Below are 26359 nucleotides of genomic sequence, written 5' to 3' on the forward strand. Positions count from 1 at the left end.
TATACATACAATATATATAAATACAAAGAGGACAGAGCCAGGCTCTTCCCAGTGGTGCCCAGTGACAGAACCAGAGGCAACGGGCACACACTGAAACACAGGAGCTTCCTTCTGAACATCAGGAAACCCTTTTTCACTGTGGGGGTGACAGAGCAGTGGCACAGGTTGCCCAGGGAGATTGTGGAGTCTCCATCCTTGGAGATACTCAAAAGCTGTCTGGACATGGTCCTGGTCAGTGGCCCTGCTTGAGCAGGGGGGTTGAACCAGATCATCTCCAATGGTCCCTTCCCACCTCAGCCACTCTACATCTGTGAAATTTTGTCACTGTCATGCAAGTAGTAACACTGTGTTGGCAAACAGCATTCATTCTAGACCCTGCAAGGTGCTGAAATTCACCTGTTCGGCTTTGCAGTGTCTCCTCTGAAACCCCTGTTTAATTGCCTTTCAGCTGGCGTTGTCAGAGAAATTAAGGCAGACTTGTTCTCTCCTTAAAGTACCTGTAAATGAAGAATAAAGATAACTTAACCTGAAATTAAAGTAAGTAATATTACTGTGGGCAACTTTACCAATATTAGAATTTCAAATATTATCTGATTGTTTTGTACCTATATACAACTCTAGATATTATCTGTAACAAATAAATGTAAATTTATAAGGTGATCACAGCAATACAAGCACAAACAAGTGTTTGGTGGTGGCATATTTTTTGCTTAAATGGTTTTTCATTATATGAAAATAGAATTGCAACCTTTCTGTGTGATCTGGGGCCATTTCTAGTGTTTGCATAGGCAAACAGGACAGATTCCCACTGTCTTCTGAAGGGGCAGAAATCCCCAGACATGGTCTTGATAGGCAAATTTCCAAAGGACTAGTTAGATACAAACAACTAGGAGTGCATCATGGAACTGAAAACCAAAGGTTTGTGGCCTCAACAGTCCTTTGTAACTTTATGAAACTTGAAAGTTAAAATTTTTTTGTTTGCTTAAATGCTAATGTGGGCAAGTAATATATGCAATACATGCTGGGAGGTGAGCTATTAAAGGCTTCAACATGCTGACAAAGGTGTCCATCTTGCCACGCGTGCCAAACTGGTGTTCCCCACTCTTATGCCTCTTTCCTCCTTCCCCTGTTGCTGATTCTCAGTCTGCCACAGACCCGCCTAGCACATTTGGCTTCCTGGGCAGCTCGAGGCAGAGGATGGCACGAGGCAGAGAGGCAGCTCTGACAAACGCCCTGCTACCTGCCTAGCCATGCCATGCTTGCTTGTGTTGACTCACAACTCCAGATTTTCTGCTGGCCTCCAAGGTCAGAGAACAAATGGTGTCTTTCAGTGCCTGGTCAGACAGCAGTGCTGTGTCTTCACTGCCCAGGGACCAACAGCATGCTTGTCTCTAGGCTGTTTCATCAGTGCTAATTTAGCTACAGTTAGTACACCAAAAGTGCTAGCTAACACCTCAGCTACAGAAACAGTATGCATTAGCTTGTGGTCACCCATTCAGCCAAAGGTTGCTTTGTGATGCATAAGACGCTTGCTGGCAGTATGTTGTGCAGGCTTATATTATGCAGCAGTTAAACAAAATCTACTCCTGGGCATGGGCTTTGATTGCAGCTGTTGATTGCCAGGCGCCACAAAAGCCACAGACAGGAACTGTGCCACAGTACAGATACTGGCCATCCCTGTATTTAGGCCTTCAAGCCAATTTATTTGATTTATCTCATAAATCAAAACTTTACTTGTTTAAGATATAAAACCGTTACATTTATTTCTTATTTTCAAGCATGAATTACAGACAACAGAAAGGATGTTTCACATCAAAGGAAAGAAGCCTTTTTGTGTGCAGGTATGCTACTGAAGTAGGCGAGACACCCCTATACACAATATTCCAGTCTCTTCCAATATAATTTTCCTGTATACTGTTTTATAAGAAACTGTAACTAGACCTGAACTTACCTAATCATGAGGTACCCTATTGTGCTGCTTTTGTAGCTTATGTGTATAGCTATTTGGTGGTACATTCAACCCATTTTCAGTCCTTAGGTGAAGTTTAGCTGCCTGTGTCGTTAGAAGAAGATACTACCTAAGCAATGGCAAGTTGTGTATTTCAGTGGTTTTCTATTTCTAAGAAAATTCTGAAAGTTTAGAAAACATTTCTGAAATTATTTAACTGAAGTTTTACATGTCATTGATAACTCAGAATTAGTAAGGGTACGGTTATTTTTAACATCACAAGAATTTTTTTTTTTCTAAATTAAGAATTGTTTGGGGAACTGTAGACTTGTTCCCCGAGGAATACTTACTACTACTCTTATCGTCCTGTGGTAAAGGAATACATTTCCTAGTATTAGGCAGGAGTTGTGAATCTGTTTCGTCTGTAGGTGGCAGCAGTGGGTGCCTTTGGAAAACGAAGCACAGGTTCTTCTACTATCTTCATTCCCTGCACGAGCCCATCAGTTTTAAAAGTCTGTTTTTTCTCTTATAATACAGGGGTTAATAGGCACATAGTGAAAGTCTTGCTATTATACTCTTTAATGTGGTACAAGCAAATATTAGTGTATAGCCTCAAGTTCATTTGGCTCAGTGAGTGTTTTACATTGTTAAGGCAAAATTTTAAGGGGAAAAATATTCTGAAGCTGGTTTCCAATAAACCTAAAGTGAGATTGCTGGTGATAAACAATGTGATATTTGATGGCAGATTAATTTTCTACAACTATGAGTTACATAAAATGCAGTTTGATATTTCTGAAAATCCCACAAGGTCACTGTTCGTGTTTTTAGCACTCAAGAAAACTTTTGAGTACTGGCACTTAGCTTTCTTCCCCATTTTAAGCACAAATATTGAGGATAAATACCTCTCCACAGTGGCTGTGTAATAGCCTAATAGATTTAAGCACAAGCATGTAATTCTGTGATAATTAGAACCAATTGAACAGTACATAGAAAATTTGTTGATATATTTATCTTCATAGACATTGGTACGTGAAAGTCTTGCTGGGAGGATTTTTGATGAGTATGTTTCTGTGTTATTTGAATAAATTCTAAGTGCTATGTATAAAACATTTTATTTAAGAGATGCATATATTTCTTAGTACATGCAGAATTTTTCTTTTGTTTCATTGTGTTTTTATGCTTGTTACCTGCTACAGAGATAAGTAAAGAGACTTTAAACCAAAAAGAAGTGAAGCAGATTTTGCAGAGAGAATGTAGGCCACAAGATCCCTATGTTAAAAGGCAGAATTCTGTAGAAAATGTAGAAAGCCAGATCAGCTGATCTGTAGGAGATGATTAGGGGGGATGATGAAGGGACTGGGGCATCTCTCCCATGCGGAAAGGCTGAGAGAACTGGGACTGTTCAGCCTGGAGAAGAGAAGGCTCAGGGCGGGTCTCATCAATGTATATAAATACAATATATATAAATACAAAGAGGACAGAGCCAGGCTCTTCCCAGTGGTGCCCAGTGACAGAACCAGAGGCAACGGGCACACACTGAAACACAGGAGCTTCCTTCTGAACATCAGGAAACCCTTTTTCACTGTGGGGGTGACAGAGCAGTGGCACAGGTTGCCCAGGGAGATTGTGGAGTCTCCATCCTTGGAGATACTCAAAAGCTGTCTGGACATGGTCCTGGGCAGTCTGCTCTGGGTGTCCGTGCCTGAGCAGGGGGGGTTGGACTAGATTACCTCCGGAGGTCCCTTCCAATCTCAGCTGTTCTGTGACTTTATGAGATTCTCCTAAAAATCTGGAAGTTAATGGTGCTCAGAGCATAAATACTCCATGTGGGTTCAACTTTTGGGTTCACTGGACAGGTGACCAGGGGTTCTACTGTAACAGGGTACCAAGTAGCAGCAGTGGTAGAAAACTGCTGACAGCTTGTACAAGTGTATTGGAGTAATTCATGAAGAAGCAGGGGGATCTATTACACTAAGGTGAGGTTATCAGCCAATACAGTCTTTCAAGCCATGCATTTTCTTCTGTAACTTCCATTAATACCAATGGCAAAAACATTCATTGACTGCAAAGCTTAAGTATCAAAAGTAAAGACACTTACACAACGAATCTTCAGAAATCCCAACGTTTTTCAGGTTGGTGCTTCATCCTGTTTATCTCTAGGCTAGTCCTAGCGAGGAAATTTGTTTCCGATGTCTGGAATAAGTCAACTCTTCCAAAGATAAAATATCCAATGTCCTGTTAACAGTAATCAAAGTAGAGAAAAAAAGGTCTTTCCTACCCCATTTGGAAGCAAATAACAAGATGTGTACCGAATACCACAGGAGTTTTGTCACAATTTAGAGATCTGCTTGTGCTTTCTTCGATGGCAAGTCTAACTAGAAAACAAGTAAATCACCCAGCCAGTAATTTAGCTCATGACCTGCTTGATTTACACTCCAAGAATCAGATACACAAACCTTGTCTCCCTCTCTCTCTGTGCTATAGACTTTTTAAATAATATTTTTAATAATAACAAAGGTCACAGCAATGAGTTTGTGACTTGGCTGATTTAAGATGTCTTCCTTTAAAGCTGTAGGAGTTTAGTCACTGTTTGGGCAAATAGCTTGCAAAGCTTATTACAAAATTTAAAAAGCCAGGATGGAGCTATAAGAATTTAAAACTCAGTATATAATATATTTATTGCTCTGCCGCTGAATTTCGTATATTTTTATAATTCAGGGAGACTATATCTCAGATGACCAAAATTTTTCCTACATAAAGGAATGATACTAATCATTGACTAAGATCAATAGAGATTTTTTAGGATTTAAAAGAAATTTATATTATACTGGAGGGCATTTGCTTTTCAAATATCGCCCAGATCCACGGAGAAGGGCAGTCTTGGTAAAACCTGCTAAATGTAGATAGTCTAGTCCACAGTCTTGTCTTTTCTGCAGCTACTCTTGCAGTCTCATCCATCAAGGTCCCAGTGAACTGAAGGTTGTGAAGAACCAATGGTCCAGTCCATTCCAGTGGATTTTATGCAAGTGGAACAATCAAGTCAGGGGAATACAAGACAGCATGGGCATGATGAATCACTTTTTTTCCTCGGCAAAGATTACGTAGGTTTATGCTGGTATCAGACGTTCAATTTGCTGCAAAAGCACACAGTAGCTTAGCCCAACGTTGAAAGAAATATACTCCACAAAAGCTGTATACTAACAGAGTGCTTGTATTCATTTGATCATTTATAGGACAGAACAGGTGTCATTGTAATTGCTGAGCTGCTGCTTCTCTGAAGTCACTGGGATTTTATTGTGGAGCAATATACGACTACACTTTTAATTAGTGCATTCACGATGCTCACAGCCATTATGAAGAGCTTGTTGGGCATGTGTGCAGTAAGCCTGTTGTCTTTCAATCATCACAGAGGTGGTTCTGCACAGGCAGAAAGGCCTCTGCTGCATTTATTCAGAAGGCCATTATGGACAATGCATTGCCCCACTGATGTCCTCAGGTGTTTTCCCAATGTTTTGTCTTGCAGGATGAACCACATTGAACCAGGAATTCTGCAGTACTGCTTTGGATTCAGACATGGTTTTTTTTCTTGAGTTTTGGAAAACTCACTTGATCTGTTGGTCCTGTTCTTCAAGTGATGACATGAAAATAATGCTATTTCAAGCACTGCAAGAACTGGTTAGGGTTAGGTTGTTTCCAGCCTACAAGGGGGAAGCAGGAAGGAGCACAAGAAAAGGCAAGCACTGACACTATGTTCGCTATGAAGGCACCGATAGGATTGCATCTCCTGTCCTAAGAGCTAGAAAAGCTATAGACTGCTCTGGCTGAGGGTATGCATGCATAATCCTGTGCAGCACAGTCACAGAGGATGAACCGCAACACCTGCTCCTCGTACCCTGCAGCTCTTTTAAACATGCATAAAAATTGTATGTTGAGTGCTCGGCTGGAGCAGACTCTTGCAAACACCTGTAGTTTTACCAGAGGAAAACAATTTTAATCACTCAATCACTGGCCACGTGCGGTCTCTTCATGTATCATTGCACAGAAAAACTTTTTGTATGTACTTTATGGTGCATTGTACTACAGTTCAATATAGCCAAAAAGACTGTTCTTTTTTCATAAATCTTTGAGATATATAAATGTGTATACAATATACATATAAAAACACACAAATACACGTTTCTGTAAATATCTATTTGCTACAGGTCTAACAAACTAAAGTCTAAGTTTGAACATAGATATATAAACATACAGAGGGATGTGGGGGTTTTTTTTATACTTTTATGGAGTAAAGTGTGGAATGAATTAATTGAAGGGAATTTTATAATATGTTAAACTTAGTATTAAATATAGACAAGGACTTCTAAAGCAAATTTTTAGAATAGAATTTTTATAATATATTCATAAGAATGACAGTTCTTGACAGGTAGCAAATCATTAACTGTGTCATGTGGTTTCCAAATGATTTTAGTTTCAGTTTGTGTTGTATCAGTAAGCCCTTTAACTTTTGTTGGATTGCAAGTCTTGTAAAAGTATGGATGGGAAACATGAGAATATGCAAATCTACAATTTTTTAAAGTGAAAAATCTCTATCCATGGCCAGTGTAAAGGTAAGTCTGCATTTTGTAACAACAATGTATTGTGAGAACTGAAGGCCTTGTTAATCACATTTTATTGTTTCTGCTTTATCACAAAATGATTCTGTAAAAGTATTTAGTTTTTAGAGCAGGCTTATATTTACATTGGCTGACAGATACTTTACTCTTTTTGCTCCTGTCATGTTAGATCTCATATGTTTAATAAGACTGGGAATAATGTAATTACGAGTGATACAAGACACTCTCTCTGTGGCACTTAATTGTACCCCACCTAGTACGTAAGACCATGGTGGTCTTTGGAGTGCTATCATGCATAAAATATAGGGGATATTAAGGGCTGAGCTCTTCAACAGAAATTTCATGTGCACCTGTGAGCAGGCATTTGTGCTTGGGCTTGGAATTAAGACATTGGACATTCGGAATACAGATTTGTGAGTCTCTTATAGATTTTTTTTTTCGATTACTGTGAGCAAAAATGTAAACCCTGTGTCTTACCATCCATTCCAAGACTCCTTCAAGACTAGATTCCTTATTCAAGATAACTATGAGACTGTGGGCAAGCTGATGTGCTTGATAATGTGTAGCTCCTTGTTTATCTCAGCTTACCTGATGGCTTCATGTACCACCAAGATGTCCAGACAGGTCTGCAGGCAGTTTGTTCAGTATGCATGTCAGAAGTAGAAATCACCCAGCTCACAGCTACTCTTCATGCTGTTTTTTCAGAGGAGTCTGAAAAAGCCTGTAAAACTTCCTTTCTTATTAGGGATAATATGATAATGAGATAATTCCTCTTTGTGAAGTGCTCACATACAAAAGGATAGTAAGGTTGTAAAGAAGGAGGAATCCAGTTACCCTAGTTATTCATTTAGGTACAAAATTAGAGGCTGCTCCTTGCCACTCAAATGGCTAGTACAGTATTACTCATTAAACGTGAACTTTGGTATACTGCCTACTTCAGCCATAAATTGCCTGTCCAAAGAACTTTCTGTTTGAATGCAGTTATTGACTTACCTATTGCTGTTGTGTTTCCTGCAACAGGCAAAATGTGAAACTGTTTGGGTTTTTGTTTTTTTATTTTTGAAAAACCATGCATAATGTTCTTGTCACAAAAAAAAAGGATATGGATTGACAAAGGCGGTACATCAAGTTGCAGAATGACTTGATATTGTCATATAGAGTAAATACAGTTTCATTTGGATTCTTTCTGACTGAATCCTAGTAATAAACTCTTCAGTTCATTCATACACTAGTTTTCAGATATGAAACATTTCTAAACACAAAGTTCAGTTTATTCTGGAATTTGTACCAAAGTCCACTTCCCTGAATCTGACTGTGAATTGGCTATAAATTGCATCAGTGATTTGAAAGAGTTTAATAGTATTTTATTGGAGAGGATAGAAAAGAATAGCAACAGGATTCCAGCTATCCCAGCTGTAAGATTGCCTGATCTTTCTAACCTCTTCTGGGCCAGGACATGAAACCTAAGTAGGAGACAGAACAAAAGGCTAGAAATAGCTAAGGCCTAGATCCAAAAAAATAATGTTTAGGCACTGAGCACATTTTTGGGCTGTTATGTTCCCACTTGTCTTCATTAGAAAATTATGAGCTTAAGTTATCTTTTTTTAGATTTGTACCTGGATCGCAGCGTGGACTAGTCCAGTCAAAACAAGCAAAGAATAGTCATTACCTTTCAGTAGCTTGCTTCATGGGATATTAACCAATTATCTCATTTAATTTCTCTGTGGCAACATGCTTAAATTCACAAAAATCCAAAGGAGACCTGCCTTCACATGCCCTTCCCCTGCCCAAGTTCCCCAGTGCAGCTGTTCCCCATATATTATCTGCTGCTGTTTGAGGGTGGCACCAGCCCAAACCTGGTGACTTGGCATGTCCTGCATCCCATCCTTTGGGATTGCTGACAGCAGCTTTCTCCTAAGATATGCAAATGAAATAAGGGACTTCATCATTTTAATGTTTATAGCGTTGCAGAGGTGGAAATGAATGAGACAAAGAATGTTCTGCCTTACAGCTTTTCTGTTTCACCTGGCAAATACCACAGATCTACAGAAGAAAGGTGTGTAAGGACTGTTCAAAGAGGTCACGGGAATCCTTGCAGTGTTAGACAATGTAAATGTTAGACAAGGTAATTCAGACTGCGAGTTACTTCTATTTATAGTAGACAATGTGGTTAGGTCATCTGTGTGTGGCAACTACTCACACAGCCTGGGAGACATTTCCCAAAGCGGTGTAGACTGGTTCAGGCCTGGCTCCTTACAAGTCTCTTTAACAGGAGAGCTGCAATCCTATTCAGCACTTTCTTGCTGCGTATGGAAGAACAACCAGAAATAATAAAACCACTAGACATATGCACACAAATGTAGTAACACAGCTGGAAATGACATAATGATGTGTACTCTGATACAATGGTGTGTACTCAAGACAGGAGTTTTCTCAGTGTTTTGTGCTATGAATAGTAAGGGAGAAGAGCTCAGAAATTAAGAAAGTTCTGGGAAGGAATCAATCTTTTTTTATTTCTATAAACTGGTTTTAAAAATCTGTAGAGGTAAGCTTGTTTCTTAGTATTTTGCAGCTATTAGGAAATACCTCAACAGCTGCTTGGTAAGTGAGGAGTCACTGTGGTTGGGAGAAGTGGGTGACCTCAGCAGGTTCAGAGGTGCGGTTTCTCTTGGGCTGATGGTTCACAGGTATCTTAGTACGTTCTGCATTTTGTACTTGCTTGTTTAAATGGTTGTGGGAATTGCTGTATGATTCTTTAAAAGAAAATATTGTTGCTGAACTTCCTTTTTTCTTCTTCTTTTTTAGGAACCAGTAATGAAGAATCACTCTATCCGTTAAAAAGACGATTTACATTTATCTTTTCCAGAACAGACATGTATCAGTGTAGTTAATTTAATACTTAAATCAAGAACCCAGAAAAATGCAACTCCCTTTGCCATAATAAAAATGCATAACCCAACTTTCCTTTGTATAAATCAGTATAAGCAGGTGGTATCATCAGGAAAAAGACTCCATTGTAGGAAAACATTTAGATTAAGTCTGACTTTCCTTTACACGAAGTGAAGAGAGAACGACAACAGTGACAGTCTAATGCATGATGACATTTACTAAGCAGAATTTTATTTTTTTAGTTGGTGGAATGATAATTTATGTAGTTGATATTGGTGTGGACTTCTGGGTAGCTAGTAAATATTTCTGTCAAGGACAATATTGCTGGGGTATATTGATGCTGTGTTTCAGAGGTCTTTCATCATTAATAACTCAGTTATTCAGTTACGAGTGGTTTAAAAATGACTGGGAAGGAGCTGGTACTGGGAAGCTGAAATGGATTTTTCTAGTTCATGTCTTTCAGTGTGGAATTTTTATAAGGTAAGCATATTTTAAAATTTATTTTAAAATGAGAAATTGCATTGCTTTGAGACAGTTTATTAAGAAATGCTTGATACGGCTTCAGGGACAAAAGCATTTCTGGCCTTAGCAATTACTGCTCCATGCAGGCAAATGGATTTTTGTCTGCTTATGCCAGGGGTAAATTATGTCAGGTTTTGATGGAAATGTAGATCTTCTTTCCTTTTACCTGTAAGTTATAATTTTTATCATTCACAGACTATTTAATTGATCAGCCTTTTGATAGAGCATATTTAATAAAAATGGTTGCTTTACAGAGTAATGCTATTCTAACTGATAAATAGACGTTTTTAAAGTGATGTTAAGAGGGGAATTAATCTGATGACACTAAGCAGGTGAGACAGCTGAAGTAATAGGTAATTTTTGTGAGTCTAACCATATGTAGAAAAACTATCAAGGTTTGGGAGAGACTTGAATAGTTGAATAGTTAGTAAGAATACTTGCAGTAGCACTTCCTGCAGGGACTGAGTTAATGGTGACAGGAAGCTTTGTTTGCCAAAAGGGACGTGTCCAGGAATCATTTAAGATACCATATGCTTAGCATTCCATGGTGGCTTTGCTATAAAATTACCATTATCATTATAGAGGTCATTTGTACCAGGATTTTACTTTCATTTAAAAACTGAGGTGAAAGAGGTTGGTGAAAAGTCTGCAATTTTAATTATTTTGGGTATGCAACATGTGAGAAACATGAGTCAATATAGAATTATTGGAGACAATGCTTACTTAAAATGCCTCCTTTAACTTCCCATACTAATCTATGGACAGCAATGAAAGATATATTTATGCCAATGTAAAAATTTTCCTCACATGCTCGATCCCCAACATCCCCACTTGATGTTATGGATTAAGGAGAATGATGGAGCTTTTACTTATCACAACTGACTTTTGCCTCTCAATATTCTTTTTCCTTTTGTCTGTCAGCTTTACTTTCCTGCTCCTCCTGCTCCTACAATCCTAAAAGTTTTAGAATTCACAGAGGAGTATTTACTATCAGGTTTAACTTTTCTGGTGTCAGGTATTAGTAAAACTTAGAAATTCTACATTTTGAAGAAAGAGAAAATCCTTCTTCAGTTTTTCTGGATGGTTTTTTAGTCGCTATCCAGATCCATGGACGTGGGTTGGTTCCTGTGAGATATACCAAGACTTGGCCACAGGGACTTTAACAGGTTCTGCCTTTTAGAGGGGATGTCTCAGGGCTCACGTAGCACTCTTTTTGTCTGTCCCCAAGGCTTTTCATCTTCAGGTATGGCTGTGACTGCCATTCTTGTGCTTATGACTTACAAACCTGCCCCTCTGAGTTTGTTTCTTCCAAAGGAAATTAAAGCCATGACCTGCCTTTCTGAAAAGAGATGATAAATGTTAAGCCAGTAACCCTGGTGTAGAATGGCAGAAGCTGCTCTTTCAATATCTGTCCGAAAACCTCCCTTCTTCCCCTGTCTCTTCCATGGCCTCATTCTCTGTAATCTGTCCAGGACCGTAATTCTGGTTTCACCTTTGGCTTGGTTTTACGCTCCCAGGTTGCCCCTAAAATTTCCTGCTGATTAGTGCCTATCTCTAAGACCTCACCTTTCAACAAAGACTTTCAGGATACAGATTCAAGTTCCAATCGTCTACAACTCTAGATACTACAATCTTGACTCAGTGCTTGTATGTATTAAAAATGCTGCTTTTATGGGCAAACCTTCATGGTTTACCCTAACTCTAAGCTAATCCATGAAACTGCTGGATTTACCTGAACTCACACCCTTTCCAATGAATACCTCTTACCATGAATTTCTGTAGTTTTTGGAGCTTCCTTCCCAGAATTAACCCCATCTTCTCTGAGTGGCTTATCATCTAGTAAACATAATTTTGCTCTTTGCACTGGCAGTGTTGTCAGCTTGGTCACCTTGTTTCTATTGCACAAATGAATGCTGCCACTTACGCTTGGAAAAAGTTTCCAAGTTGATATGTATAAATTACAAAGTTCTTTCAGCCACTCCTCAAAATTCAGCAGTGTGATAATGCATACTGTAAAGTATAAACTGATAACAGCAAGCTGACATCTGTGCTTGTACCTTAGTGATCAGCTATTATATACTTCCTATTGTATGTGCTTTCTTAGGTGTATCCATGTACAGCTCCCACCTGTCCTTCTCAGTCATCTGATTTACCCAGTTCATTTAGACAATGAGTCTCTCAGGCTTATCTCTATAGTCATTGGATAAAAGTAGATTTTGTCGGAGTCTGGTCATACTTGTTAAAGTGAGCTTCTTCAGAAGGTCATTTAGGGCAGGAACCTATATTCTCTGTTCACTACAGAGAAAAAGAGTGGCCTAGCCAGTAAATATGACTTGGCCAGTGAACTTAGGATGCCTGAAATTATAAGATGTGAATACACCTTACCAAATTATCTTCCTTCATTTCTTCCTTTCCTTCTCCCCTTCTTCCCTCTTTCATATGTCTTTTACACCTCTTGCCCCATCTTTGAAAAAGGGAACTTCATTATGTTATGTCTATACAGTGCACAGCAGCATGATGGCAATCAGTCTGGTTATGTTACCACGCTGCCAATGCTAAGCAATAAATATGGAAATAATACGTGTGTATACACATATGTACATAAATATATTAAAAATAGAGAAAAAATGAAATTAAAATTATTTTCTGTCTAATAAGGCTTTAGTTTATTTTAATGGAAAGAATGTGGACCTGTAATTGTATTTCATATGAAATGTTATTCTCTGCAAGGAGCAAAATTAAGCTGGTAAAGTATATATTAGCTATGCTGACTAAATTTACTTTCAGCCTGACCCGTTTAAATGGGTCACACAGTTGTTGGTAGAATTGAGAACAGCCTGCGGCATGACAGTCAACATTAAGACAATAACTCAGTCAGTGAATGTGGAAAAGGGGGACATTTCCCTGGGGCACCATAAGAATTCTGGAGTCCACTGACATGTAGCAGTTTGCAGCATCTGTCAGGGACACCTGAGGAAGACTACAGCTTAGCAATGAATAACCTTCACTGTCAGAATAGAAGGCCATACAGGCAGCAGCCATTGTAATATTGGCAGCTGCTGTTGTGTCTCTTGATGCTTAATCTTTGAACAGGAGCAGATGAAAAAGACTTTTCTGCAAAGATGAATTCTAAATCCATGAGACATCAGAGTAAATGTGAGTGCTTTGCTGAACCTGGGATCATTTCGATACTTGTTTTTAAAAGGCGATGAGAAAAACCATTGAGATAAGTGATGTTCACTTTATACTGGTACAGATTTAGTACCTGTTAAGTCACACACAAACCAAGAATGGATCAAAAATTAGGACTGAAGCTGGTAACATGCCTCTAGATATTTATGTGCATAACAAGAAGTTCCACAGGACAAAATAAATAGAAAGGTATTTAAGATACCAAGTCAGTGAGGTACAGAAAGTCAATTAAAAGTGGAAAGTTTGTAATGATACTTTAAGTGAGTTAGAGGTTACAAAATAATATGTGCTTGATCACATTTTCTTAATATAAATTTACTGTCCTAAGTATTGACTTAGTAGCATTGTTTCGTGGACTTAATCCAAGCCTTTTGATCCTTAGAAGATAAAGTTTACCATGCAGCAGAGAATGATTTTCCTTTGATTAAGGATTTATATGATGCTGCAAACTGTGACTGCGTGACCAAAATTTAGAAGGGACAATCATTGCTGCCAGGTTTACTACACCCTGCCTGCATGACTTTCTAAATGGCACCCAAATCTTTATCAGTGTAGTTTGATGAGGTGGGATGTGAAGTGTAGTACTGGGATTGTGGTAGAAAGCCCTCAGTGGAAACCTGAGGGGAAGCAGGTGACATGGAAGCATTGGCAAGGCAGTTTGCCTGTGACATGCAAAGGCTGTAAAGCAACAAAACCAAGTAGTTATCACCTCTGTGAATTTCCAGTCATGCTTGGAGAGCCGAAGCCTTCCTAATTTTATGGGAGATCAGGAGCAAACTTCATCCCTTATGAAACGATGATGAAAATGTAGGAGCGACAGTGGAGCAGTGTTTCAATGAGTGTTTATAGCAAGTAGGAGTCCTATTATCTGTGTTCTCCACAAAGAAACACTACAAAGGCAGAAACCTTTTTTTTCCCCTATCAAAGTGAGTATGATATTTAGAAACACTGATAATTCTTTACTGTTCACATATGATAATTCCAGTTGTAAAGAAATTGTGATTTTTTACTCTGTTGGCTTCCAAGTAGCATATATACCTCAGGTTAATGAAAAAAAAAAGTCCTCTTTAATGAGTTTAGAGGGAGAAGAAGTAAATGGCAAGCCTGCATTTGTCTGTATCAATGACACACTACACATACCCATTTCGCCTTTGGTTTAAGATGTACATCTGCTTAGAATACATGACCAATCCAATGCTTCTAATTAATGTATTTTTATTCCAGTTGGAGTAGCTTTTTAAGATCCTTTTTTTTTTTCCAGTTTATGAAGATTGAAACATGGGGCTGCTACGGCAATAGATATATTAATATAGGAATATAATTATTATAGATTCATAGCAGGCACAGTGTTTAGGTGAGCCATGGGCATGATAACGGAGAAAATTTGAGTCTGATCTATCCCTTAGTACAGGCTGAGCTTTGCCCTTGGCTGTGAATGCAGCTGTCCAATGTTAGGCCTAAAAGTTGGCTGTGGGCCCTTCCAAAAATGTCCAAACAGTGCATGCCAAATGGGCAGAAGGGATGGGGTGTAAACTCAAAATACTCTTAAAAGATAAAAGATTTGTCACAGTAAGTGACATGGGTGTGTGGAGCTCAGGGAATACCACCTTGCTTAATATGTTGTCAAAGGACAATGGAAGTATTTGGACTTCTCCAGAAAACCCAATGTATTTATACAGTATTCAAAGTCCGAAGTGGACTAATTGAAATTGCTGCAACTAGTGAAAAATACTGTAGCATACCATCTTGTAACAATATAAACCTAGTATACCATAATCAGAAAGAATATGCTTCTGAAAACTGACAAGTGATTTCAGGTGTGCATCCAGCTGAAATATTCCTTTTACAATATGTCTGATTCTTGCCACGCACATCATCTGCCTTCTCAGCTGTGAGCTCTGCAGTTCAAAATTTGTGCAGCTGGTTTCTACTTCTTGCTGCTTGGACAAACACAGGCTGTTGTGAATGAGTCCACAGACAACTAACAGATTGGTCTGCCCAACTGTTTTTTCTTGAAAACATTGCAGACTCTCCAGAGTTTACATCTTGGATGCGAGCACCAGATGTTTTGGAATCTTAATTGTTTTATAAACTGAAAAAAGTAAAGATGCCAGGGAAAACAGTTCAGTCCTTTCCTTATGAATGATTATTCAGAGAAGAGTAAGATAAATACACAAAAACATAAAAGTAGAAAAGAGTTTCCTTTGGGAGTAAATAATGGATCTAAAGCCAGCTCATAGAATCAGCGTATGGCCTCAATGGCACTGATGCAGTCTATGAATCCCTGCAAGGAGAAGAGCAAAAGATCTTCCTCTAAGGCTCCTCAGTAGTAACATAACTGCTGCACACCTACTACTGATGTTTCTAGGTTGCAGTCCTGGGGAATTCTCACTTGTATGGTCGACAGGCTTAGCATACCAGAGAATAAGCAATGATTCCTCTAGCATGCACTTAACCCAGGACCTTAACCTGCAAATGCTGGCTGTCTCACTTGTAGTTCTGGAGGAACCCCTGACACTGTGTTGCCTGTGGTCAAAGGGTTCAGTCTTTAAAGATGGTGAAGGCATTAAATTTTAACACCCGGAGGAGCCAGGAATTCATCCTAGCTCCCTTTGTAAGCACAAAGGAACTGTGCTCCAATGTCATATTGGGATGAGATCCGGGTGTCTAATGATCTGCTGCCCTGTTTTCTATGTAAAGGAAATGCAACTGTATGGGCTTCATGGGATCCATAGTGTATATGATCCCGCAGATGATCAGGAAATCGGGAACCTGCGGCACATCAGCATCAGTCTTGAAATAATCTCAGATGCAGCCTTAGGGAATGGAAGTAGAAGCCAAGCTAAGGCACGGGGTCTTGCCTTGCTCAGCCTGGACGTTAGCAGGCTTGTACAACTGTGTAAGATAACCAAGTGATGGTCTGTGGTGTTCCGCTTGATTTCTCAAGAAAGCAGATCTGAATGAATGATGTAATCTTTATAATCCAACTGAGTAAATTCTTCTAAGGGAAGATCTTTAGCGATGTTTGTAACGCTAGAAAAGTTAGCAGAATAACCGTGAATTTTCTTGAAAAAGGACTGTTTTTGTTGTCTTTGCCTGCTAGTTATAGTCACAATAGGTCCATTGGAGAAGCATATTGGAAGCTTAAGACATATGGGAACTGAATAGGCAGAAATAGGCTTGAAAATGATGCTGTTATGCTCAAAATCCTGTTTATGGGCAAACACATTGTTTTTGATTAAAACTTAAGCATTCCCTCCCCTCTGAAGTGCTATGTCCACCTCCAAGTCTGAAGCAAAGGTCTTGAAAATGAGCTAGGTTTTATTTATTTATCTCTAAGCAAAGCATTAGAGAGATCCTGAACAGAAAGGTTCTTTACTACGCAGAATGCACACAAATGGCTTCTTCATGTAAAACCACTCAGATTATTAGCAAGAATCTGTCAATCCAGGAATCCATGTATCTTGAAAATAATGTTCTGAAATGAAAGTATTCTTGAGTGTTTAGCAAATAACACTGTAGCAATTTTCTTTTCTTTTTAAAGCTTGTTGTATGTTTGCAGTTCATCAGATCCTTGGGGCTTATGGATCCATATTTTATATATATATACACATATATATATATGTATATGTGGATGTTCACAGCTGGATATTCACTAATACCCCTAAAAGGATACAAAGAAAGTGAATGAATATCTTAGAGAGACTGAGAAGAGATACTAAGGGAATTTTCAGAAATGCAGTACTTTTAAAGAAATAAACCTAACAAAATAAATGTTGTAATCTTTATTCAGGCAAGTCTCATTCTCTTATAGTAGTTTTTACATTGCATTGGTGTCACTGGTCATAAATGTTTATCTAAGATCACAGAAACCAAACAGATATTGGAGTAAATTCTATCTTAGTAGAAGGTGTTGAATTACATTGAAAGATAAAATGAGAATGGAGAATGAAACGGGAAAAGTTGTTGTTAGCCTGTATCATTTCATTGCGTTGTGCTTTTAAAAAGGGCCATCTAATCAAGCCTCTTTTTTTAATAGGTATTGGTTTGCTTTGAAGTATGGCTTCCACGCTGCATTTAAACAAAACAGCAGTGGAGATGCATCAGAAACAGACCCTCCCAACTCGATTCATAAACAAGCTGTTGATATAGTGACTGATATTAACATGCTCAGGGTGTTCAAGACTTTTCTTGAGACCACACCACAGCTTTTTGTCCAGATTTATGTCCTCATGGAACATGGCAAAAATAATTTCTGGCAATGTGAGTCTACCTTTCTCCTTAATTTTCAAGTTAAAAGTGTCTTACCTAAAAAGAAGAACTTACGTGATTGGATAACATTTTAAATGTACCTTGGAGAACATACACTCCACTGTATAATTACACTGCATTTAGTTAGAATTTCTGCTTAGTAGATGGTCCATTCTGCTAAATCCATGAGAAGGAAGATTTCACTGTCTCAAGTCATAATATGTAACAAGAACCATGATACATCACTTGAAAATAAGCTATTGAATACAATTAGTATATCATTCGCAGAGCAATTTGTTTCTTTTAAAACTACTAACTGGGCATCTTGAAATCAGTAATGTATTTAGAGCAGCCCTGTGAGCTGTCACTACCATCATCCACATGTTACAAATGAGGGACAGAGTCAGCAAAAACTAAGGATATGTCAGCAGTGCAATATGATGAAGAGATACTGGTTCAACTCTTGGAAGCAAGACAGCAGCTGTACCATTTCCAGGTCTAAAACTAGCAGCATTATTGGCAAGACATTGACTTACTCACTGTTGGAATTTTTCTAACCAAATGGAGAGACCCACACTGCTGTCTAGTGTTCCTTTGTAGTCCATGGAGTCAGTAAGTACTCAGACAAAACAGTCAGACAAATCTCATCTTAAATACGACCATGTGAAAGGTCAAGTCTTAGTTAAAGATTTCTACATTATAGACATCCCAGTCAATATCAGTTGCTGAAACTTAAGTTTTTTTATGGGCTATTTGGAATACTTTGGGAATTTGTCATCCGTGTATGGAGAGGGCAAATATGACACACAACTTAGGCTAGACCATCAACAGCCAGAGGCTGGACAGGATAACAAAGGTGTCTCAAACAGCATTAGATGCCTAGACTTAGGTAACTAAATGGAGCCTTAAAATTAAGGTGATTTGTTCAGGAGCACGGAGGAAATATAAAATTGGTATAAAGAAAGTGTAAAGAAAGCATGAACTTGTCCAAAAGTTCATTTGGAGATTATAATGTAAAATCAGTATCTTTTTCTTAGGTTTAACATCTACCTTTGTTTTTTGTTTAGATGCTGCCATTATTATGTCTTTTTGTGGTATCTCCTTTTCTACGGTTGATTATCAGATATCATTACGAAAATCTCTGCCTGATAAAGATGAATTTCGTGTGCTTCCCAAGTTAGTGTATCTCTTCTATAAACTGCTTACCATCACTTCGTGGATACTCACTATTTCACTGATCACTCTACTAAGTGTTAGAAGTTTTGTAATTCTGCTGGTATTTCTTTGGATCTGTGGCTTCACCTGGACTTTGAAACAACATACGACATTTTGCAAATCTAAGAAGATGGAGTATCTGTATAGAACTATTGTTGGAATAATTCTAATTTTTACCTTTTTTAATGTAAAGGGGAGAAAAACAAAAGTTTGCATTTTTATTTATTATGCTACACACAGTGTTGTAACTCTAGGAGCTTTGTTTGTATATATGTTCTGGAAACCTTTCATTATTGAGGAAATACATTTTACAGTTGTAAGCATCCTTACCTTTCTTAGTCTGGTGTTAGGTATTATTTTTCTTGTTGTTTATTATAGGTGTTTTCATCCCACTGCTTACTGCAAACCGCAGGCATGTTCAGATGAAGTTGATGGAGAGGCAGGACAAAAAGATAGAATGGAAATGGGTAGATTTCAAAATTTCATAATGCAATGAACCGCATAGTTTTTTTTTGTGTGTGTGTGGATGTCAAAGCAAATACTTGCTGGACAGTCCATTTCTTTGTCATTGTTTCTTGTGTATCATCATTGAGTAGTACATAATGGACCAGAATTCTTGGCTCTGAATAACTATTGTAACTTGTACAAAGCCTTCATAACATGAATATTTCTCTGTGTGCTGGTCAAAGTTACTTTTGGAAAAGAAGCGATTTAATCTATCCATCCAACACAATGCACTGCTTTAGTTTTTAGCAATGCAAATAAGACATAGGAAAAGCTAAAAGTTAATCAAATGAAATCTAGCATTAAAAACATATTCAGTTCACTGTGTTGATTCTGTTAAAAACAAGGCTTGCTTTTTTTTTCTTGCTGGAAGGAAAGAGGAGTGCATTTGTAATAACTGAGACCAGTGATCAGTTATCTGCTTCTCCCCATTAGTGTAAAAGCCGCAGTTCTTTAGATAAGCATAGTTACAAACCATACCAGCTTCTCCCTAAATATCCCCTGAAGAAGAATAGCTTTGATTTATGGCTCAATGACTGTCTTGCTACAAGGAAATTTGGGGAGGTATTTTCAAGTACTTTATCTTCTAGGTGTTTTAATAACTCCTTTACTGTTTTTGTTCTGCTAATCTTTCACACAATCTTCTGTATTTAGGGGTGATACCAGCTTGTTGTCCTGGATTATAATAGCAGCCTGAGTGACTTATGGATGGCAACAGGAGTCTTGCATATAAAGGAAGAACTATCTTCCTTGAAGCTTTCCTCTCCTTTGAGTTCTAAGATATAATATTTTAAATGCTGGTTTTCACTGAAATAGGTGGCTGTGCAAGGTATGCAGCGGTGCAGCTTCTTTTGTCTCTGTCACTGGAGAAAAGAGAAGCAACTGTTTTGATACATTGCGCTCACAGGGACTGGGAAATGATGGAATAACCAGCTTGTCCATCAAGATTTTTTGGTAGAAGGCAGAGTGAAATAAGACAACATTTCAGTCATCTGTTCAAATGCTAAATCAACAGCAAAGGAAACAAGGTTGATAGCCACAGCTTCTTCAGAAATAAAATCTAAAGGGAAGTCCTTTGGAGCTGATGGGTTTTAAATCTGAATTATGAAAACTGGGGCTCTTTCTCTCCCCTCCTTTCCCCTTCCAGTAATTCACATTTGCAGTTAGAGTAGCCACAGGCAAAGGGAGGAAACAGGGTTTGAGAAAAGAGACTAGAGATAAGAAAAACTGATAAACTTTGCCAGGAACCAAATCCGTTCGCATTATTGATTGACAGCAAACATCCCTGAAATTTTGGGGGAAGGGCTGATGCTTGGTTGACTCTTAGGGTGATGAAAAGCTGTGTTCTGTGCCTCATGTGTCAAGTCAATGGACTGCCTTTTGTTACCCTTCCTGCCTTAGCAGAGCTCAGGGAAGTTTCTAAATGTGTTTCTTTCCTGTTGTATTGCCATAGTTCTCTTTACCAGGCCAACCACTTACACCTCCTTAACCCTATTCATGGAAGTTACTTTCTAGATGCATAGCTTGCATTGAACGGTTTGCCTTTCTGAAGATACACATAAAAAAGCAGCATAGTAAGAAGAATTTACTTCTAAAATCCTTCATTTCCACTTAAAGGTAACTAGAATGTGGGTCCAGAAGTTAAGACATAAAAAAAAGGACAATACGTGAGACCTAAGCAATAATTTTCCTAAAATGAATATAAAAACCAGCACCTTTACTTCTCTTTATTCAGGAAAAGAGAGTTGTCAGCCATGCCAAGGCTACATAGGTAAGAGAAAAAGCCCAGGGCTCCATCCTGCTTCATGCACTGTGATTGCCCCAAGTTCTGTCTCCTTTATCTACAGAGTATTTGTTACTGGTGATGGTGCCCTTGGCAGCAAAATACATGCTGGGTTTTAGGCTGAATGTAGTCTTATTTTGCTGTGAATAAATAGGTTCCTAAACAGTGACAGGATCACAGACTGGTAGGGGATGGAAGTGACCTCTGGAGATCATCTTGTCCAACCCCCCTGCTTGAGCAGGCACACCTAGAGCAGGGGGCACAGAAGCACATCCAGGCAGGTTTTGAATGTCTCCAGGGAAGGAGACTCCACAACCTCCCTGGGCAGCCTGTTCCCCTGCTCCGTCACCCTCATCAGAAAGAAGTTTTTCCTCATGTTTAGGTGGAACTCCCTGTGTTCCAGCTTGTGCCCATTTCCCCTGGTCCTGTCATTGGGCACTAATGAAAAGAGCCTAGTCCCATCGTCCTGACACCCACCCTTTAGATATTTACAGGTATTGATGACATCCCCCCTCAGTCTTCTCCAGGCTAAACAAACCCAAGCCTCTCAGCCTTTCCTTGTAAGGGAGATGTTCCAGTCCCCTGATGATCTTGGTAGCTCTCCGCTGGACTTGCTCAAGCAGTTGATGACTATCCCTGTATTTTTTCACACACTTACTGTTTTTTCATCTGAAATCCTGAGGAGGGACTAGGGTAAGGTAGGGTAGAAAAGAGAGAATATTATCTCTGCTTGCAGAAAATTACAAAATTTTGTCTATTACTTGGAAGAAGACCTGAAACTTTGCACATTATCTAAGAAGCAGTTCTCTGTGGAAATATAAGCTTCTGAGAAGTCCTAGTGTGGGTGTTTCAGCCCTGGGGCCTCCAGGTTCTCTGCCTGCTACCACATGCCAGAAATCTAGAGCCTGAGTTGCTCTGGAAGAAGGTTAGTTTCTGGTGAAACAAAAAAAATTTGTCTTGGTGCTTTATTTTTTTACCTTTCAGTGAACTGGCAAATTCCAAGTAAAAGTAAATATTGCCATCTCTCCGGCCAAATCCTAACATTCATTTTCTTTCATGGGAGAACAGCTGAATGTTGTGCTGATTTCTGTTGTTCTCCTTATGTCTCCCCATTTCATCATCTGTGCCACTAAGAATGGTATCCTGAAGTTGAGTCAGTAAGAAAGGCATCTACGTGGTTATTTATACCATGCTAATACCACACCAAACCCAATTAATAATAGTAGAAACGTAAGTAAGTTTTTACTATTTTATGCTTGTAAATCCTAGTGGGTATAAATTTAGACATATCCTAAAACTGGGAAATGATCCTTTGGGAAATCATGCAGATTCTTTTCATAAAGCTTTAACAGATCTTCAGTATCCTGCCACAGATACTGTAAGAGTCTCCATTTTGCTGTCATCAGTCAGAGGGCCTCAGGAGATGGGAATTCCTGTTAGCTTGTCCCGGGTAGACTTTTATTTATTTATTTTCAATTTTAACATCCTTCCTTTCTTCATGACCTTTAATTTGAATTTTTCACTGGATTCCCTTCATTTTCATAGTTATTAAAACAGCCTATCATTCATTTGGTCATTCTAGTTCAGAATCACTGGAGCAGGGAGGAAAAGGAAGTATGTGAATTGATCCTAGACACATTTCTTATCATCAATGACCACTTCAGACAAAACAAGCAAAGCCCCACTTCACCTAGGTGTAAAGTTCAAACAATAGACCTCATACATATCCTTTCTGTTCCCCAGCTACTCTTAAAATTCAGCTGCCACTCAGTTCATGCATTGTGCCTGACCTTGTCATTTTAATCTAACTGCAAATTGAAAACAAATGTTTTTTTTCCTTTTTGTTAAGTATGTCCATTACATCTTACGAGAAGTATTTTAATAAGTTAAATAAAAATAATAAACAGTTTCTTCCTGTTTTGACTACTGTCAGACCTGGGTAAGAGGGACAACATTCAACAAAACTGTTTTAATTATCCTACTAATATTCAGCGTGCCATTTGATGGCATTGGTGAGCTCACCTGATGTACCACAGATAGCACTGATTTATGAAGCCATAATTGGGTTTCCAATAAACATTTGTCAAAATAATGTATTCATTCAAACCAAAGCCTTCTTTATTTATTCATATAAAAGAGCACTTAACTTTCAACAAAGAATTGCCTGCCATCAAAAACACTCCATAAACAGAGGAAATTTATGAAGACACAGTACCAGGGGGTGATCGGTGGAAGACTAAAGTTCACTTTAACCCTTCGGAGTACTGAGTTCCACTTCCTGCTTGTTACTGGTACTATACATATTTCTTTCTAAAAGCCCCAAGCCCAAACATTAAACTTTGTATATTTAAACATTAAAGTACCAGCTCTTTTTTCTACAATCAATATTTGAATGAAGTGCAGATAATCCCTTAGTATCCACCTTCACCAAAAAATTTTCTTCTTTTGCCTCAAATTGGCTAACATATAACAAATAGGAGTCACACTGAAGGCTCCCGCTGTGCGAGTCTTACATTCATTACCTTAGTGAAATGTAGACCTTGGTGGGATAGGGAGTGGTGCTTCAAACTTACCTTAGCCTGCGAACACCTGTTGAAACTACAGCCTGCAGCGGCCTTGATATGATGGTATGTTGGTTTCCATATGTTTCTGTTTTTAACACACTGTTTTTATTTCTGACAGTGAACGCAGCTATAAATAGAGCAGAAGGAGAAACGATAGGAAGGGTTTCGAATGCACATTCATGCCTCAGAAACTCTACTGTGATGTTGCTAATCTCAATATAATTACCATTACTTTTACTACTACTGCCACTTTGTCCAGGTGTCTAGGGTGACAATACTTAGAAGAGTATATATCTATTGCAACCAGAATGCAACAAGTTGGTAGTAAAGTTCTGTCGTGCTTTGCCTGCTCAGCATTTATAAGTGATTTTAAGTCTCTCTGATTAAGCACAGTTTTGTTTTGGTTTTTTTTTTAACGAGAGCCTATGAACATCTTGGAAAAGAGATTTTGTTCTGTGGAGAGTAGGTCAACTGCTGAAAATCAAGGACTAAACATCCCTGGACAGTTCCTGGCTGCTGAGAGAAAGTAAACGACAAAGCTAAATGTTTGAAGGTCACTTGCAAAGATGAAGGTATGAAGATGGAGAGGAAGGCATAGCGAATAGAGGCAGTGGGAGCTGGTGTTTTTCAACCATTTTCCTCATAGCATACTCCACACATTCAGTCAAGCTTGAAGTGCATTATACTGCAGTAGAGCAGAAAGGGACCTCAAACATAGTTTTGTAGTTCGTCCTACAGCAGGACCGCTGCGCTTGTGCCGTTCCTAGCAGAAGCTTTCTAACTGGTTCTGAAAAATACAATGTCCCAGGTAACCTCCCCATATCTACGCAGTCTTGTCAGTCAGAAGCCTCCTACACCGAGCCTCTTTACTGCAGTCTGAGCCACTTGTCCTCCCTGCCTTGCAGAGCAGATGGTTTCCTTCTTCTGTGAAGCAGTATTTTACATATTTGGAGATCATTATCATGTTCTCAGACTTCTCTGAGTGCCAAACACATGAAACCACTTAATCATGTATGTCTTGTCTTCCAGACTGATGATCCTAAGCTCTAAGACAAGGGTTCTGGATTTTAGGAGGGCAAACTTCAGTTTACTCAGTTGGGAGGGATTTGATGGGAAGCTTCCATGGAAGACAAAGGAGCTAGTGAGTGCTGGGAATTCATTAAGAACTCTCTATTGGAAGCACAAAGCCAATTTATCCCCTACAAAGGAAAGGGAAGTAAGCGGAGCAAGAGGCCCCCTTGGCTCAACCATGACCTCCTGGGTCTACTCAAATCCAAAAGGGAAGCACACCAGAGATGGAGAAGTGGAGGATTATCCATTGAGAGCTACAAGGGCATTGCCAGAGTGTGCAGAGATGCAGTTCGAAAAGCAAAAGCCCAACTTGAATTGAAACTGGCTGCAGACGTGAAAAATAACAAGAAAGGTTTCTCCAGACATGTCAACCATAAGCAGAAAAAGAAGGAAAACATAGGCCCACTGATAAACGGAAAAGGAGAGTCAATCACCAATGATGCAGAAAAGGCAGAGGTCCTCAAGGCTTTCTTCACCTCTGTCTTTACCAGCACTGCTGGGTCCCAGGCTTTGGGAACGAAATTGCCGGTTGATCCAAACACTAACCCACCATCAGTGAAGGAAGTTAGTACATGAATTATTACAGGAGCTTGAACTCTACAAATCAATGGGCCCTGACAACATCCACCCAAGGGTGTTGAGAGAGCTGGCTGACATCATTGCAAGGCCAGACTCCATAATCTTCAAGAAGTCATGGAGAACAGGGGATGTCCCAGAGGACTGGAAGAAGGCAAATGTTACCCCTATCTACAAGAAAGGCTCGAGGGAGGATCCGGGTAACTATAGGCCCATCAGCCTTACTTCAACCCCTGGGAAAGTTATGGAATGAATCCTCCTGGGGCCATCACAAGTCAAATGAAGCACATGATTGGGAAAAGCCAACATGGCTTCATTAAAGGCAGATTGTGCTTGACAAACCTGGTGGCCTTCTATGACAAAGGCACTTGCCTGGTTGACAGGGGGCGGGCAGTGGACATTGTCTACCTGTACTTCTCCAAGGCCTTTGATATGGTCCCCCACAGTCTCCTCATGGAGAAATTAATGCGTTATGGCCTAGACAAGTGGTCTGTGCAGTGGGTGGGGAATTGGCTGAGAGGCCGCACCCAAAGGGTGGTGATCAATAGCTCCTTTTCCAAGTGGCAACCTGTCACTAGTGGAGTCCCCCAGGGATTGATATTGGGCCCAATATTATTCAGTATCTTTATAAGTGATCTGGATAATGACATCAAGTGTAGCCTGATGAAGGTTGCTGATGACACCAAGTTGAGTGGGGAAGTAGACACTCCAGAAGGGTGAGCTGCTCTGCAGGAAGATCTGGATAAGCTGGAAGAGTGGGCCAGCAAGAACCTTATGAAGTTCAACAAGGAGAAGTGTAAGGTCATGCACCTGGGAAAACACAATCCGGAAGTGCAGCACAGACTGGGATCCACCTGGCTGGAGAGCAGCTCTGTGGAAAGGGACCTGGGAGTCCTGGTGGACAGAAAGCTCAACATGAGTGAACAGTGTGCTGCTGCAGCCAAGAAGGCCAACAGGATGCTGGGTTGCATCAAAAAGGGCATCGCCAGCAGAGATAAAGAAGTCATCATCCTGCTCTACTCAGCGCTTGTCAGGCCACACCTGGAGTACTGTGTACAGTTCTGGTCCCCGCTACACAAAGAGGATGTGGACAGGCTGGAAGGGGTCCAGAGAAGGGCCACCAAGATGATCAAAGGACTGGGAAGCCTGCCATATGAGGATAGGCTGGGAGAACTGGGTTTGTTCAGCCTTGAGAAAAGGAGGCTTAGAGGGGATGTCATCACCATGTACC

At 39.4% G+C, this 26359-nt stretch overlaps 1 protein-coding gene across 1 annotated transcript; it reads left to right on the forward strand.

Moving 5' to 3' along the window:
- Window positions 1-463: 463 nt before the first annotated feature.
- Window positions 464-22834, forward strand: XKR9 (XK related 9). Its single transcript, XM_075085217.1, has 6 exons — window positions 464-537; window positions 5472-6555; window positions 8573-8676; window positions 9367-9930; window positions 17204-17427; window positions 18483-22834. The coding sequence occupies exons 4-6, from the start codon at window positions 9656-9658 to the stop codon at window positions 19124-19126; spliced, it is 1143 nt and encodes a 380-aa protein (XP_074941318.1). The 5' UTR covers window positions 464-537; window positions 5472-6555; window positions 8573-8676; window positions 9367-9655; the 3' UTR covers window positions 19127-22834.
- Window positions 22835-26359: the final 3525 nt, after the last annotated feature.

Source organism: Phalacrocorax aristotelis, chromosome 2 (assembly GCF_949628215.1).
Source record: "Phalacrocorax aristotelis chromosome 2, bGulAri2.1, whole genome shotgun sequence".
Classification (NCBI taxonomy): Eukaryota; Metazoa; Chordata; class Aves; order Suliformes; family Phalacrocoracidae; genus Phalacrocorax; species Phalacrocorax aristotelis.

Coding starts and splice junctions, on each gene's coding strand:
- XKR9 (XM_075085217.1), top strand. CDS start 9,656: ATGATGACATTTACTAAGCAGAATTTTATTTTTTTAGTTGGTGGAATG. Junction 9,931..17,203: donor CAGTGTGGAATTTTTATAAG/GTAAGCATATTT, acceptor TTTTTTTAATAG/GTATTGGTTTGCTTTGAAGT. Junction 17,428..18,482: donor CAAAAATAATTTCTGGCAAT/GTGAGTCTACCT, acceptor TTTTTTGTTTAG/ATGCTGCCATTATTATGTCT.